We start from the raw sequence: 17,792 nt of genomic DNA, 5'->3' as shown, positions 1-17,792 counted from the left end.
TTTCAAATCCATTGTGGTGGTGTATAGAGCCAAAAAGATGAAAATTGTGTCGATGTCCCAATATTTATGGACCTGACTGTATATACTTGACCATGTGCTCTCCAAGATATAAGAGCTTTTTCCTTTAAACACTTTGATTTACATTTTTTATTCATTTTTGAAAAGTTCCATGTATTAAATATGGTTACCATTTTGGAGGATTTTGCATTCCCATAATTCCAAATTCATACAGTAAAAAACTTGAATTCAATGGCATGTATCTGGTATGGTCTTCTTTGAGATTCTAGTGGGAGGTCAAGGTATCAGCTTGATCTCTGACTGCTCCAACCATGTATAATGTCTACTATAGGGGCGACATGGCTTAGGCAGTAAGAGCAGTTGTCTGGCAGTCGGAGGGTTGCTGGTTCGATCCCTGCCCGGGCTGTGTCGAAGTGTCCCTGAGCAAGACACCTAACCCCTAAATGCTCCTGACGAGCTGGTTGGTGCCTTGCATGGCAGCCAATCGCCGTTGGTGTGTGTGAGTGTGTGTATGAATGGGTGAATGAGAAGCATCAATTGTACAGCGCTTTGGATAAAGGCGCTATATAAATGCCAACCATTTACCATTTTACCATTTACTGTACGTCAAACAGCATGTGCTCACCACTGGGCAGATTGTGGATTCCTTGGATTCTGCTCTTAAACAATCTTAGAGTATCCATCCAGCTATTATCTTAACCTGCTTATCCTGAACAGGGGGGCTGGAGCCTATCCCAGCATACATTGGGCGAAAGGCAGGAATACACCCTGGACAGGTTGCCAGTCCATCGCAGGGCACACACACCATTCACTCACTCACTCACTCACTCATACCCACAGGCAATTTAGACTTTCCAATCAGCCTAACCTGCATGTCTTTGGACTGTGGGAGGAAACTGGAGTACCCGGAGGAAACCCACGCAAACACAGGGAGAACATGCACACAGATTAGATATTTAGATAACAGTTGTTTTATGAGACTGATCACTTTTTGCAGTTATACTTCTACATAACGTTAATTGGTGCCATAATACAAAATGTTGTATGTATCAAATCATCCTCACTATTTCATAGAGTATAAAATCCCTACGGTATTTGGCGGCCCGTGCGAGGACCCAACACTTGTATCACTCTTTCAACATAGCTTGCCAACTGTTGGTACCTACCTGGCTAGCAAACACAATTTGGATAACACAGAATAATTATGAAAGGGAACATTTATTAGACTATGTTAAGCTTTGCCGTAGGTGCTGGTCATATCAAGTTATAGCTAGTTATCTAATCTTGCTAGACTGCAACTAATTTAGCAACAAAGGTCCTGCTGAAAGGATAACTGTAGTCACTCCAGATCACACCCAATATAACAGTTAGCTAACGTTAGAGCTAGTGGTTAAATTGAGCTAGAGCTACAGTAGCTAGATAACTTAGGTTAAGTGAACTAGTTACCTTTATTATTCTAGCTACTGACAATTATGTTATTAGCTGACTAGCTAGTTAGCTAACGTCGCACTGTTATCTCACTGAGCTGGCTAGCAAAATTAGTGGGATGGTTAGTTTGTGTTTAATTTTATACAGTGCAGGTTGGGGAAATTGATTCCCCGTACTTTAGCTTTACTAATAGTAGCTAGCCAACATAGCTAGCTACATTATCTAAGGTAGATGCCCCTGACGAGGAGTGCAGCTCAGAAAACTCCAGGAGTGCTATAAGTTTTCCATTTATGTACGCAGAAATAGTTGTCCTCTTTTGGCCCTCGCTTTACTATATCCAAATATTTTGTGTACTCTGTTTTCATAAATTGAGTGCTTGCTTGCCACTTTAGACAGTCCGTCAGACTGGCTATGTGCTAAATGTCTTCTACTGCCTGCCTGCGATACAGTTGCTGAACTTTTGAATTTTGAGGTCTAATTCAATTGCAATAAAATGTACAGTCATTAAATGAGAAAAAGCACATATATTTATAAATTTTCCACAGAATGAGTGGTCTTATGTAGGGAATTGTTGGACTTAAATGTAGTTATTTTTGCACAAAAAAAAGTCTTAATGTTTTATGCTCTTTTTTCAGGGTATCCATGACACTGAAATAGTGCACCATATAATACCAAAATTAGTAGTTGGCGAGCCTGTTGAATTGTAGTAGACCTGTGAAATGGCACTGAGATTGGTTTTAAAACGGGTGAGATACTTTGGTCCAAAATTATGGGAGTGCAACTGCACTCACTATAACATACCTGCCAAGGTCTTCTTCAAGATTCTTGTGGCTTTTCCTGAAAACAGTTTGATTTTTATTTTTTTAAATAGATTTTTAAATAGTGCCATGTATTGAATACAGTTACCATTTTGGAGGACTTTGCAATCCCATAATTCCAAACTCCAACAGTAATAATTCAAGGAATCAATGCCATATATACCTGGCTTTATGCTCTTCCAGATGTATGTGGTTCTTCCGGAAAACATTTTGATTTACATTTTTCATGCATTTTCTTTTAGATTTTTAAATAGTGCCTATTGAATACAATTAGCATTTTGGAGGACTTTGCAATCCCATAATTCCAAATTCCTACAGTACAAATGTCATGTAAACCTGGGTTAGTGATCTTCAAGAATATCAATAACAGTTATGGAAATCAAAAAATCGTCATGCATTAAACATAATTATCAATTTGGAGTATTCAAGGTTATTATTTTTATTATTGAAGGTTAAAATAACCTAACAGTAGGGCTATGATTTGGAGTATTGAACGAGCGAGCAGTGGAGTTTTCAGCTGCATTTTGTCGTGTAAACACAGACGTAACCGTAAAGAGCAATGTAGATGCGCACAAAAATTCTAATTGCTGACAGTTTGACTAACGTTTCTCGAAGTGCGGATGGCGTGACCGCAGTGCCCGTACAGACGCTAGCAAGACGTTTTTTTATGAATATTTCCATACCTATTTGTGTGTGGGCGAATTGAGCGAACCTGCTGTCGTTTCTACTGCCCGTTGAAGCAGGGAAAGTCGCACTAAGAGACGACTGGCGTCGGTAAGGGTTGAGTTTCTTTGTTAATTACATAGTGGTCCAGAAAAAAACAACAACAGTGTTTTATCATAATTTATATCCTAATATTACACTGAAGCATTTTAGTAGCAGCCCATTTGTATTCGTAAGAAAACAAGGGTTTCTGCTTCAAAGAAAGCATAAAACCGAATCAGGGAAATTTAAAACCGCAATGTGACAGAAGTAAATCGTGGTGACGTATTACACTGACATTCGGTACTCGAATAAACGAATACATTTTTCATTTATATTTTGTCTTCAGAGTCGTCGTCCCGTCCGCATTACTCGAGGCTCCACTCCGTGCCTTAAACAGAGCCTATCCTCTCGAGCAAGAACTGTGCTTTCAACCTGATCATAAACTTGGTTTGAAAAGCGAGCCCCGCCCTCTCAGGTTCATGTTCTACGATAGCTTTAAAACAGCAGTTTTCCAGTCTGGCGATTAGAACAAGGAAAACGCTCAGAATGACTATTTGTCTGTTATAATACAGTAATCGAAGTCAGCTGACTAAAAAAATCTGGCGGAATCTATTATTTGCGAAGAAAGACGACACTCCATCGAAATAAGCATGGATTTTCTAAATCACAACTATTTTAACGCTCGCTCCCCTTACGACTACACATTCAATTTTTGGAACGACTATTTGGGTCTCTCGACGTTGGTGACGAAGAGCAAGAACAGCGCTCCCCAAAGTCCCAATTCCATTACAGAGTCTCTGAAAGCTACTCTGCGTTTGGACGATTCACCGGCGTGCTCGTGCGTTATCGGGGGTAGCAGTGAAGGTGGACACTTGGAATGCTGCTGCCCGTCCACGAGTCATCCGCCTACCTCCATCCTCGACTTGAAAGAGCGCTTCTCCATATTTAGCCCTTTCCAGAAACAAAGCGCTGGTGGGCCACAGCAGGACAGAGAATTGGGAGGGAGATTTTCAGGGTTCGATCTTTTCGGCGTGGAACGAAAGATGCGCAAGCAGACGCATAGGAATAAGCTGGAACCCAAGATCTGCGTCTTCTGCAGGAATAATGGAGCGCCCGAGGAGGTGTACGGCTCTCATGTACTCAAAACGCCGGACGGGAGGGTCGTTTGTCCCATTCTCCGTGCTTATACTTGTCCCCTATGCAGTGCCAACGGGGATAATGCCCATACCATAAAATACTGCCCGCTTTCCAAAGATCATCCCGCACAACGGCCACTAAAGGGAGGGAGAGCGGTGGGGGGTAAGAGGCTCAAAATATTCTAAATACATCGTGAAAATTACTGAGAAGCAAACAAAATCTTAAGAATTGCACTGAATACTTTCCAGACGACTATTTTGATTGCGGTTTTCCCTGGTCATAACTACAATATCCAATTTAACACAAAGATAAAGAGGAGAAACATACCCTGCATCTGCCCTCAAAGTGTAATTTTCATTTGAGAATGATTTATTTGCTTGGTTGGTTTATTTTCCTCCAGGAAAAGTATTTAAGCGCTACATGGCACAATTGTCGCAATGTTGAAAACATGCACCTTCATTCATTTACCTATTATTTTGTTTGTGAATAAACGCTAGTATTGTTTAATAGAAGGGACTACGGCTATTTGTGTATGGCGTGTAGTAGCTTAGTTTTCCCCAGGTACATTTTCTTACGTCTGTCGTTGCTTGTCTTATGAACCAAAGTTTAGTTAGATTTTTAAAACGAGAACGGATGTTTCCATTCTGGATTTTACACTGAAGCTGGATGTCAGTCCCTCTCACTTCCCAGGGATCTGGGCGTTGTTCTGTAAGCAACCCTCTTTACAGTCACCCACTCAGTCCATAAGACAGTTTCACCCATGTTCTGAAGCAAAATGCCATTACATACAACATCCGTTACAGATAAACAAATATCCACATAAAACAAAGGCTACTCTGCTTAGAGTTACTTCAAAATGCACATCTGCATTGCCAATGTCATCAAAAATAATCACACGCACTCATAGCGGTTTACATTGCTATGCCTTTTAAAGTAGACATTAAAAGTGGAGGCAGGCTACTCCTCATGTTTACAAACCCGACAGCGGGCAAAACACTGGATGCTCGTGTCTTTTGAATAATATCGAATTCATATGGTTTTTCCTCCATATAAATGACAATTCACCTAATATAGTCCGCAAACAAATGCAGTCTTTTCTTCTGACATACTGAAGTCCTATAGCACGAATGAATGTCATTAAAGCATTTTTGATCACTGTACTATCCCTTTTTGCATTATTTACGCGAATGAATCCAAAAGGATGCAAAAATGTTGTGAATGTAAAATAAAGTCAAGCATGGCAGTTGGAGAGACTGCACATTTCTGACAGTTATGTTTACCAAAGGAACTTTAATGAAATAAGGACATTGTATATAACTGACTTAAGAGGGTACTACCTCAACAGAATTTTCAAGTAATTTGTACTTATATGTAAAATGTCAACATTTGCAGTTTATACATATAGTGCTGCCATTTATAATAAGGGTTTTTAAAAGTATTTTTTGGATCTTTGTATCACATAATTGTATATTTATTTTGTGCATTATACATTTGAAAGTCAATTTCCAATAAGCTCTACGCATTGTTTGCCAGAATGCAAGAGTTATAAATAATATACATACAATCTTTGAAGTTGTATCATGTTGATGTTTCACTGTTTTTTGGAGTGTAAACAAAAGAATGAATTATGTTGAAGACAATATCAACATTTGCCAGTTTTAATTTCTGTTTTTAATTAAAAAAGAAGCAAGAAACACTGTTGAATTTTGTTATTTATATTTTGTAACTATTCTCTGTATGCTGCAGTGCAGAATGCTAACTAAATGAATTAACTTCAGAAATAAACAGTTTATCAAATATTTTAAATCATTCTGAAGTTGTTTGCTTGAATCAGTGCCTCAGTGGGGTGAAAAAGACATACAGGTATGTATGTAGGGAAAAAAAAATGTGTATAATGCCAAAGTAGTTGTTGCAGAATGCTAAAACCTTTTGTCTTCCTGTTGCTTCTTAAATGCTGACATGGGATCTGCCCACTCCTGAAAGCCATGTCACTTGACATAAAACCATAAGAGAATATAATTTGTCATTGTCCATCATTTTAAAGTTGATGCCGACCACTTGAGAATACGTCATTCTAACGTCATTCACCCCTTCCCTGTGCAGATTGTTTGTGATGTCACTGACTGATGTTTTGGGGTTTTTCTTCACAGTTCTCAGAATGTTTCTGTCATCAACTGCTGTTGTTTTCCTTGGTTGACCTGCTCAATGTCTGTTGCTCAGTACGGCAACAGTTTATTTCTTTCTCAGGACATTCCAACTTTTTGTACAGGCTATCCCCAATGCTTGTGCAATGGCTTGTGCAATGGCTTCAAAGTGGCTTGCTTTTCTCCCGAAGACAACTCTCTGGTCTTGTTGGTTTATCATTTCTAACACAAATGCAGTCTTCACAGGCAAAACCCAAGGCTAAAACCAAGAGTAGACATCCAGATCTATTTATTGTTTAACCAATCAATCAATCTAACAGGACACATCTGGGAAAGAATAAACCTGACCTGTCAGTCACATGTTCCAATACTTGTGCTCACCTAAAAATTGGTATGTCTGATAAAAAAGGTGATATGTTCTAAGACTGTTAACAAATCTAGATAAAATACCAGCAAATAAAAACTGAAATTTGGATCTGTCATCTCATGTACATCCTTTCATCCTTTGAGCTCGAACTCAATTGTCATCAGTGTATAGCAAAAACATACAAATTGGCCTTGCTGTCCCACCAATAGTTTTGGAGGGGACTGTGATTTACTTTTCAATCAGCAGAAAAGAGTTGGAGCTTAAAGTGGGTGGGTCACCTCCAGATTTGACAGTAGGTATGAGGGACATCTCCTTGTATGCATTCCTCTTTTACCGTTTTATGGCAATTTTTCTGGTTTAATTCTGTTATTTTGTACAATAGTTGTTAGGGGTGCCAATAATTTTGACACCTATGGTTTTCAGAAAAGAATTAGATGACTTGGTGTCTTGGTGGCGCAGCCTGTAGAGCACTGACTGCATGCTCATTGCGAGCCGCGACGTCGGCGGTTCGAATCCGACCGTCCGACATTTGTCGCATGTCTTCCCCTCTCTCTCGCTCCCATTCTTCCTGTCTCTCTATACTATATACTGTCTAAAAAAAAAAAAAAAAAAAAGAATTAGATGACTTAATACAAGTATATCGTTTCCCATACGTTTGAACATAACAAAGATTATTATCTGTTGTTCATTATATGCAGCCATTTTTCTTCATTTTCTCCCCATACAGTACTGTGCAAAACGTTTAGGCAGGTGTAAAAAAATGCTGTAAATAAGAATGCTTTCAAAAATGTTAATAGTTTATTTTTATCAATTAACAAAATGCAAAGTGAGTGAACAGAAAATCAAATCAACTATTTGGTGTGACAACCCTTTGCCTTAAAACCAGCATCAGTTAATCTAGGTACACTTGCACAACGTCAGGGATTTAGTAGGCATATAGTCAGGTGTGTGATTAACCAATTATACCAAACAGGAGCTAATGATCATTAATATGTAGGTTGAAACACAATCATTAACTGAAACAGAAACAGCTGTGTAGGAGGGTTAAAACTGGGTGAGGAACAGCCAAACTCTTCTAAGGTGAGGTTGCTGAAGACAGTTTAATGTCAGAAGTCATACACCATGGCAAGACTGAGCACAGCAACAAGACACAAGGTAGTTATACTGCATCAGCAAGGTCTCTCCCAGGCAGAAATTTCAAGGCAGGCAGGGGTTTTCAGAAGTGCTGTCCAAACTCTGTTGAAGAAGCACAAAGAAACGGGCAATAAGAACCTATGCACTTGTAAATCACTTTGGATTAAAAGCATCTGCCAAATGACTAAAATGTAAATGTAAATTTACAGTTTTTCATCAAGAACTTGGGCTCCACAATTACTGGCACCCTTGATAAATATGCACAAAAAAATGCTGTAAACTAAAAAATAATTGACATAACAAAAGTTGACATAAGCTTTATTTTCCAAAGTGTGTAAAGCAGCGTGCTTTATTAATGATTATTAAGTTAGAGAACACATTTGGATGGATTCTTGACCATTTCTCCATGCAGAAGTTTTCTGAATCATTGATATCTTTGAGATACTTGATGCGGTGAAGTCTCAGCTTCCTATTTTCTGCCGAGACCTAGAGTTCTGTGCCATTGATCTTATATAGTGCAACTGGTAGCAAAACATCTCCATAACATCATTGACCTACTGCCATATTTGACAGTAGGTATGAGGTGCTTCTCCTTGTGTGCAGTCCATTTTGCCGCCAAACATCTCGATGTTGTGTATGGCTAAAACTTTCAATTTTGGGCTTATCTATTTTTTCTGTTATAATTCCAATGAGCATTGGCAAACACAAGATGCTTGGTTTTGTTTATTGTGCTCAGTAAGGGCTGTCTTCTTGCCATACCAAGAGTTTGTTGGTATGGAGGTGCCATTTTATGTTTTTCTTTGAAAATTGGTGACCGCATGACAAAACCAATCTCTGCAATTCTTAAAATGTGATCCTTATGGTTACTTATGGCTTCCCTCACCATCTTTCCATCAGTGCGGACAATATACACTTGTGTCCTCTTCCCTGCAAGTTTGCAACCATTCCATATGTTTTACATGGTGTATATGTAGACTGAAATGTTTGTAGTGTTTAGCCATAGGGTATTTGTTATGACAAGTGCTAATGGCATACACATGCTCAGACATTTGGTGCAGCCAATGTAGAAACAATAACATTTGCATTCCAGCCTGTATACAACAAATGTAGTATTACATTTGACAAATGATTGTATCTTGTATATACTTGGTCCATGCATGTGTTGGTTCTCACATGTGGTGACACTGATTGCAGTTCCCACATGGCTGATTGCCTCATGGGTGGTTTGGGGAACCAGCTTATCCTGAAGAGTGGGGCCCCCCGTCTCTAAGAGAGTAGGATCACTCACAATAATGCGCCAGTTTCGTTTTTATAACTTCTTTATAATTCCTTAACTTGAGTCACCTCCCAGGTGTATTGGGTCTCAAACTATACACTCACCAAGCACTTTATTAGGAACATTTTTACTTTATTACACCTACTTATTCATGCGATTATCTAATCAGCCAATTGTGTGGCAGGAGTGCAATGCATACAATCATGTAGATATGGGTCAGGAGCTTCACATGAATTATCAGAATGGGGAAAACGTGATCTAAGTGACTTTGACCGTGGAATGATTGTTGTTGGTAGACAGGGCGGTTTGAGTATGCTGCTGGTCTCCTGGGATTTTCACACACACTAGTCTCTAGAGTTTGCAGAGAATGGTGCAAAACAAAACAAAAGACCACACATTACAACAGTGGTATGCAGAAGAGCATCTCTGAACACACAATGCATCATAACTCATAAGTGGATAGGCTACAGCAGTAAAAATAAGTCTAATAAATACTTAATAAAGTGCTCTGTGAGCGTATTTGTTTAGGTTTTTGAGGTCTTTGTGAATGGTTCACAAAATACTTTTATGAGAGACTGGTTCAACAGACCTTCCATTGATGAAACCTAGTATGAAAAAACTTCAACATTTGACATGGATGCTAAATTCCTGTAATGTAATGTAATGTAATGGATGGATCATGTTTTCTTCCTTTGTTAATTAAACTATTTGAACATTTTTTGTCTTGTTATGGTTGTGTTATGACTCCATGTTGATCAGCCTTGTAGCCAAGATGCAGGTCAACAATTTGTTTGGGGGCAGAGACATGTCCAAATGGCTAAACTTGGGATTCATGGTTGACGCATATATTTAGTAAATGTATGTTACAAAACTCTTACTAAATATTTTCTTACTAAAGAAAAAACATTTCTGTAGAAGTATGTAGAGGTATATGGATGAAACATTTAAGAACTTGAATCTTTACTGAAGGTTTTCAACATATAGCAAATCTATGGTGCTGAATGAAATAAATGTGTACACTCAATAATATTCGTAACCAATAAGTAAAGCATTTTTGTCTGAAATATAGCATTTATTGGGATAATATTTAATAATTTGAACTGCTGGGACTATATCAATTTGGCTAAACATGAGAAGAATAATATGCAACTAAAATAGCTTCATTCTAGGCCACATTTAGCACCCCTTCAAAATACCCCACAAGCAGATATATGGATGGGTGGTCAATTGTATACACTGTCATTACTTTTAAATCTATGCATGGTCAATGTTCAACTGAACACTTTGTATGAGATCACCCCTTGCATGCACATTCCCGAAGGTATTGGCTTGCTAAGAAGAGGAAAAATGAGAAAAAGTGGTAAAAGGCCAAAAAAAAGCTTATGGATTCCCACGGATGCCCCCTTGTGAAAACGAAGCTCTCTGTATCTAGGGACCTGCTAGAGCACATTGGTCTGTATCAGAATGTGATAAGGCAAGTTGGCCGAAGTTGCTCTTTCCATGGGTGAGCTTTGTGGTAACAGTACCTTCCTTTTTGCACCTTCCCCCATAGATGCAGAGGAAGCAGAAAGGAGGATAAGCCATTTACAAAGGAGTTGATTGGTCTTTAAATGGTGTGACAGGATGCCAGGAATACATTTAATCATTCATAAGGATTTGTCTTAGTTAAGCAAATATTAATTCAGATATTTTTTGGGTTTTGTCGCTATGCATTTTCCCTAAACTCACAATGCTGAAATTTCACTAAATGTTCACTAAAACTAAACAATGACAATAAAGGTATAATATTTTCCCCAAGCATAACACTTTACTATTTGACCTCTGCTTAGCTGACAAGCATTTTAAAAAGGTGTAGAAATATATCAATAACTTGGAGCATATACATAACTGAGGTGGCATCACTGAAAATGCACTGTAATTCTAAAAAGCAGAAAGGAAAATGACAGATTTGCCCATTAAAAAAGAATCACCTGGAGGCTCTGTGTTACCATAGCCAATCCAATTAGATATAATGTTAGAATCTGAAGAAAATTGCTATTTTGTGTTTCAAACTTAGCAAAGGCTGGAGATAATTTTTTTCTTCATAATTTTGTGTAAAAGGTCACTTAGGTGACAAAAGGTCATAATGTTGCTGTGAAAACACCAGCCATATGGGGGCCCTGGTTTAAGTTACCTGATCTGTCCTTACAGTGTCTAACAGTACTGCACACATTACATAATGGTAGTGTGATTCCTCCCCAAAATTAAAGTAAATTATGAAACTGGCTCTTAAATAAAATGATTTGGGATGGATCATCCTTCTAACATGCTGTTTGAGTGCTTGGATTTACCAAGCTTTCATCCAAGTGCCACCGGAATGACTGAAATCTTACGTACTTACTTACATATACATAATTATGTTGTTTATGTCATTTACATTCACATTTTGGCACTGCTTTGTATTCAACAGCCCGAGAAAAACTCAAAACATTCAAATCACAAATGATCATTGCTATAAAAAAAACCCTGCTGTCCCCACATCATCAAAGTTATAATGGTTTCTGAGAAAGAAGCTAGGAGTACAGAATTATGGCAGTAGGCTACACAAAACTATTAGCCTACCTCAGCTTGTGCCTTGCATAGTATTTGCTAAATCCGGAAGTAGTTGACCGTTGCCATTTTGTTGACATAGAAAAAATGTGTACTGACTTAGCCACAGTCATTGAATGGCCACAGTCAAGACAAGTAAAAGCAAATAGAACAGGGACAGCAAAGAGAAGATGCAAAGAAAATATTCACCTTACTGGGGGTGTTGACCCCTACATTGTGGACAAATCAGAATGGCTTCAGCAAACTTACTCATTAGATTAATGTGTGTGTGGAGAGACCATAGACTGTACTCAAATAACTCAAACTCCAAACCCCACCTCTTCCCATGACACATTGTAAACACACAGCCATATCCAGGATTAAAAAATAAAAAAGGACAAGTTAATTGTGAGGACGGAGGATGTGGTCACGATTTTGTGGACATTATTTTAGCTTGAGGTAAGGTAGTACATTTTGTCAATTTCGCTTTTTCCGGTGGTGATTCTTGTTACACTTTTAAAAATGTACTAGTCAGCTAGCTAGGACTATGATTTTGCTGAGTGTAGCTGTGACGGTGATGTCGCTTGTGGTGGATTTTTTTGATTGCTGCAATGTTAATGTAGCTGATTTTCTGGTCAAATTACCTGTCATCTGAAGCGGTCTGAACACACTTTAATGTGTGAGGACAACTGCAAATCCTTGATGTCTAGCCATTCTTCACCAGGTTTAACTACTCAATGCCTCCGTTTCTGGTCCTTCATGTTAGTTAATCTAACAGTTGGTTAGTGTATAATGTTAAATGCTTATCTTGGTGGAACCTGTTGGCTTATTGCTATTATTCCAACATCCATGTATAGCATTTTAACTCCAGTATCTCACTGTAGCTAGCTGGTCAGCAATCTGAACTGGTGGTATTTGACAAAGCAGGATTACTGTGCTGAATAAACCCATAACGCCCCAAACTTTTCAAAGCATGAATGGTGGCACTTTGTATGGAGTGAGCTTTCTACCTGGGTCAGACTGCAGAAATCATTTGTAGTTGTAAGTACAGTGTTTTAATGATCATGTTAATTAATACATTTTTAGCTCTTAAAATAGTGAAGTAAGTTAGCTGAATTTAAATAAGCCAGTTTAATGTAACCTTAGGTAGTGGTTGGTAGGCTAGCCGGCTACTTTAGGCTGACTGTAATGTTTCTGTATCTGTCCTGTTTGTATTAATGTTTATTCTTGTTATTTATTCATTATCATACATCCTTGGTTATTGTTTTCCATTCCAGTTTCTCATTTGTGATCCCCTGTTATGTCTGCGTCTGAATGTTTACCAGCCGAGTCACTCCCCTGTCGGCATGTCCCACTATTCGTGTGTTTACGGTAGTTTCGGGTTTTCAACATTCCTTCCAACCTTGCAATTCTTACTTCCTGCTTCTCTTGGTAGTTAAATGTTGTAAAGCACTATTCTTACTAACTACTACTAATTTAGATATTGTACAGTACTAATCCGATTAATACACTTACTGTCTGTCTAACTAACTGACTAACAGTCACTTTTATTGGGTAGTTAGAAGTATTCACGTAACTAATTCTACTCCCTGATCCGGAGCTGTATGTTTTACATGTTTGGTTACGTGCATCCAGTCCGCGTTTTCGTCTCCCTCCTGTTATGATGTTATTACCCTATTATGTTTCCCCACCTGTTGTCTATTTTTCCCCAGCCCCGCCTAGATTGTCACCTTCCCTCATGTTTTTAAACCTCAGTCTCCGTTTCAACCATTGTCAGAACGTTGATCATTTATAGAGCCAAATTCCTTGTACGCCTATATTTTGAGATTCCTGAAGACACCCCTTTCACTTTGATTTTCAAGCTTGCCTTGCCATCTTGTTTTGTTTGCCCATCTGCTTTCCTGTTTTTTGATTATCTGCTTTATTTTAGTGACTTCCATTTTTGCCTTCACCCTTTTGTACTTTCGCCTTTTGATTTATTGGATTTTTTACCTTTTTGCCTGTTTACTCTACTATTCTTTTGCTTTCTGTTTTTGGCATTGTTTTGGATCTCTTGCCTTACGAACTCGGAATAAATAACAATGTTTTTGGATTATCCCCTGGTCTGTGTCTGGGTCCTCAGCGCCGTACATAACAGACTGTACTGTAGTGTATGTCAGATGTCACCCGATAGCAAGGTATGGGGCAGTTTAGTTCCAGTATTACTTATTTTGATAATCCATGCAAGCCCAGTGTATTGGATGAGGTGTATTGCCTTTGTCACAGATTGGCGTGAGAGTCATGGTCCAAGGATGTGGATGGGAGTGTGGTTGCTGGTCACACAAGTGTTTGTGATTTACGGTATGTTATTTCAGCGATTTTTATTTTATTTTTAATCTGCATTATTTTATTTATGTAACAAACTGTGATGGATGTGTTGCTTAAGACTTAGTGCTTTAGGACAATGTGGGTGTGTGTTTAAAGGGCAAGTGTGATGGTAATGCAGATAGCCAAAAGTGTTCTTTGTAAAATTGTTCACGCACACACATTGTTTTATATAGACGGTTTCGGTTTTAAATTTATGTTAAGATTAAGCAGATGACTAATAATAGAGATTTACCTGCATAACAGTGCAAAACTGTAGTAGTTGTGCTTCAGGTTAAAGTCTTGGTTTCAATGTACTGCAAATCACAATGTAGTATTAGGGACTGTTTAAACAACACCACTTCCGGGTTACGTCACTGCCATTTCCGAGTACGAGTAACAGATAATTTAATTGGTTTACTCGTATATGTGTAACGGGTGAGAAATTGGTGTCCAAGGTGGGATTTGAACCCTGGCCTCTTACTCGTCCAAATATTTGTTGAACAAACACGTTACCAGTCAGCTAAAGACAAACGTTCCCCTAGCGTAAGGCAAAGTGAATTTGAGGGTTACGTCATCAGGGAGTGCTGTTGAGGTGACCTGCTCTAAGCCCTCACTTTCACTGCATCATGCTTACTAGCGAACTAGCTCAGCTAACCATGCCACATGTGGAAATGGATAATGCACTCCTCGCTCACCCACAGTATTTATCAGGGGGACGGTACTTCAGAGTTATGCTACATTGATAATCTGATTGCTGTGCACACTCACCCTCCAGCTCATTTACTTGTGTAGCTGATTCATTGATCTGTTCTGCTGATTCAGATGTGTCGTCCTCATTAATGTTTATCTTGACATTGTCTAAAGTAACGTAATTTGATGTTTTTATTTTTTAGTTTGAAAAATAAGAAATTCTCACCTTGTTTTCTTCAACAGTGAAGGAGACATCTCTGAACATCTAGCTAGCTAGCACATTAGGCTCATTTCCGCTACTGTTAGCTAGTAATGTTAGCAGCAAAACTGATCGACTTTGCTAGCTGCCTAAATCTATCTTAAAGAAATATTAGCTTGTGGATTTGTAAAAACGACAGCAGGTAGACAACATAGTAAACGAGGAGTAATGTTAATTCATGCTTATTAAGTATTCCATTATAAATACAAAAACTAAAAACACTGTTAATGTCAATACAATAACATAGCGACAGTAACTAAGCGGGGAAACCACCATGGTTTGTCACGTCTATCAGTCTCTGGCCAGTTACATTATGTGGTTTTTGTGCTGAGATTTCCGAGTTTGTGTTTTTGGACAGAATTCTAGGTGGTGCTTTGGGCTATGATAGCACCCCACTAACTTTTTCCCAGGTGGGGCTGTAGCACCAGTAGCAGCACCCATTCTGGTGCCGTTGTGCTGGTGTTGACCAGGGAAGGGAAAGTTTCATGGTGCAGTCTGAACTAGAATGCAAGCATGTCTTCAGACTAACATGTAGGCTTGGTAGGGGCACTGTGGCAGGTAGGGCGACCGTGGGAAACTTAGTCCCCTCTCTTCCAGGGCTTGGGTGAATTCAGCATCAACACAAAACATGAAGAAAGTTTTGATTTTAGTTCAGCCCTCTCCAAGCAGTTTTGTCATCTCTGAGATCATAGATGCTGAAATGCAATAATGCATAAACTGGGGTGACAGCATGGTGTAGAGATTAATGTACAAGACCTAAGGACAGGCTTCTCAATGGACAGATACAGTATATTCCCTGCTATTGTGCCCCATTAGCAATGTGACGGTCAAAGCAGTGCTGTCAATGCTCAAGTTTTTTGAGCGCAACGCATTGACGCATATACTCAGTGTCAGAGTACTCCAAGCCTCATGATCACACCAAACCAAGCTTTGTTATGTCACACCCAAGTTGTGCCAAAGCATATAAATAAAAGGCCAATTCAATTTAAAAAGAAATTCAAGTTATTTATTCACATTAATAGCCGCAAGCTTCCAAATTCCAAAATGCATTTAAGCCATCTAAATACCTGCAAACTCGACAGTTTCCTAAATGGAAGGACCACAAAAAACACCTATATCACGTGTCTGGGAGCATTTCAATGCTGAGACCCCTAACAAAGTACATGCAGTATATGTTCCCTGCAGCTGTCATATTCGAACACATCCTCAATGCTTCAACACCTGCATTTTGAACATCCAAGTGTTACCACACCACCAATATTAAACAATAATGCTGCTGTTGCACTGCGGCATCACATGTGCCATCAAAAGGCAAGATTTTTATATTGAGACAATAAAGTAGCAAAAAATAAAAATTGATTAATGTGCACAGTACAAATAAATGCCCATCAAGGAAGGCAGAAACACTGTTGGCTTAGTGCAATGGATCATGCAACAGCTTTTGACAGTCTTCTAAGGTACAGTTATCTGTTTCATGTCTAAGTCCTCAGTGTTTCTGCGTTTTGTTACCCTCTGTGCTTTCCGTAGTCTGTATGTCTCCCCATTCATTCCCATTGATTTGTTTCACCTGTTTTCACTTTCTTGTTATCATGCACACCTGATTGTTATTTCCCTTCAATATCTGTCCTATATATACCTGCCTGTTTCATTTGTTCAGTGCTAGTTTGTCTTTCTGTGATTCTGTTCCCTACCCTGGTTCTAGCCTCCTCTTCCTTGTGCCTTTACCGCTGTTATATTCGGTCTGATTTTGCTCTGCTTTTGTATTTTTCTGGTTTTGATCACTGCCTGGTTTTTGGACTCTATGTTTTGGATTTCGTTATTGTACCTTTACTTGTTTGGACTTCCCTCCGGTTTTGAACTCTGCCTGTTTTTTCTGTTGATCTGTCTGCCGTGTATATATCTGTCTGCCAGGATTTCGACCATTGCCTATTTGTGGATTACGTTTTGGATCTGCCCTCTGTCATTAAAGCCTGCCCTTTTCACATTATCCCTAGTCTGCTATTGATTCCCTCTGCCCGATCCCTGCGAGCACCACTTGGTCCCACATGATTGTTTTCCAAGATAATATTTGTAACATTTCCTTGCTGGTGATTTTTTTTCTTCTTTTTTTCCCCAACAGAGACAGAGCAAGAACTTGATGAGCCATTGGTCAACATAGTTGACCTTGATGTTTTAGACAGAGCCAGAGCAACAACAAAACAATTCTTCAAGATGAGCAGCAATGCGAAGGAGAAATTGATTGAGGTGCAACAGCTGATGGGAAGGCCAGCTTTGAAACTGTCAGTGCGATACAAAGAACACAACGTGCTACTGCTGATGCAACAGTGGAGGTAAAGAAGTATCTGAATGGTGACATAAACTTTCTACTGTGTATTCACACCTGGACACTCTTGCCAGAACATATGTGGCACTACCAGTAATATCAGTCCCCTGTGAATGGATCTTTAATAATAATAATAATAATAATAATAATAATAATAATAATAATAATAATGGCTTTTTGTATAGCACCTTTCATGTAGACTGCAGCTCAAAGTGCTTAACAGAAAAAATAAAAACAAAAGGCAAAAAACTGGGAAAAGCACAGCAATCATAATCAGTTATACAGTTTTAAGACATAGATACAAGAAAAAAAGGAATATTGAAATGAAAGTATGAATGAAATAGTATGAAATAATAAATAAATAGAAATAAAAGATAACAAAAAAATGTATAAGACAGAAAATACGAAAAGGTAATGGGCAGGATAAAAATAAGTTAAAAGCCAAATTAAAAATGTTTTGAGCTGCTTTTTAAAATGCCCAAGTAGGCAGGAGAGGAGCATAGTGAGTAGGGAGATACACTCAGTGAGCACTTTCTTAGGTATTTCTTAGACTTATTAAGTCTTCTGCTGCTGTAGCCT

At 38.7% G+C, this 17,792-nt stretch overlaps 1 protein-coding gene across 1 annotated transcript; it reads left to right on the top strand.

The window, feature by feature from the left end:
* The first annotated feature begins 3,514 nt into the window (after positions 1-3,514).
* Positions 3,515-17,324, top strand: LOC133135693 (nanos homolog 1-like). The gene is made up of 2 exons (XM_061252890.1): positions 3,515-4,268; positions 17,010-17,324. The coding sequence occupies exons 1-2, from the start codon at positions 3,620-3,622 to the stop codon at positions 17,222-17,224; spliced, it is 864 nt and encodes a 287-aa protein (XP_061108874.1). The 5' UTR covers positions 3,515-3,619; the 3' UTR covers positions 17,225-17,324.
* The last annotated feature ends 468 nt before the right edge of the window (positions 17,325-17,792 follow it).

Source organism: Conger conger, chromosome 8 (assembly GCF_963514075.1).
Source record: "Conger conger chromosome 8, fConCon1.1, whole genome shotgun sequence".
NCBI lineage: Eukaryota > Metazoa > Chordata > Actinopteri > Anguilliformes > Congridae > Conger > Conger conger.
The sequence above is the reverse complement of the archived record's forward strand: the minus strand, read 5'-3'. Positions and strand labels throughout refer to the sequence as shown.

Bases quoted from the DNA above. Each gene is read 5' to 3' on its own strand.
- LOC133135693 (XM_061252890.1), top strand. From the start codon at position 3,620: ATGGATTTTCTAAATCACAACTATTTTAACGCTCGCTCCCCTTACGAC. The intron at 4,269-17,009 runs GTAAGAGGCTCA...TTTCCCCAACAG, and splicing joins GGGAGGGAGAGCGGTGGGGG to AGACAGAGCAAGAACTTGAT.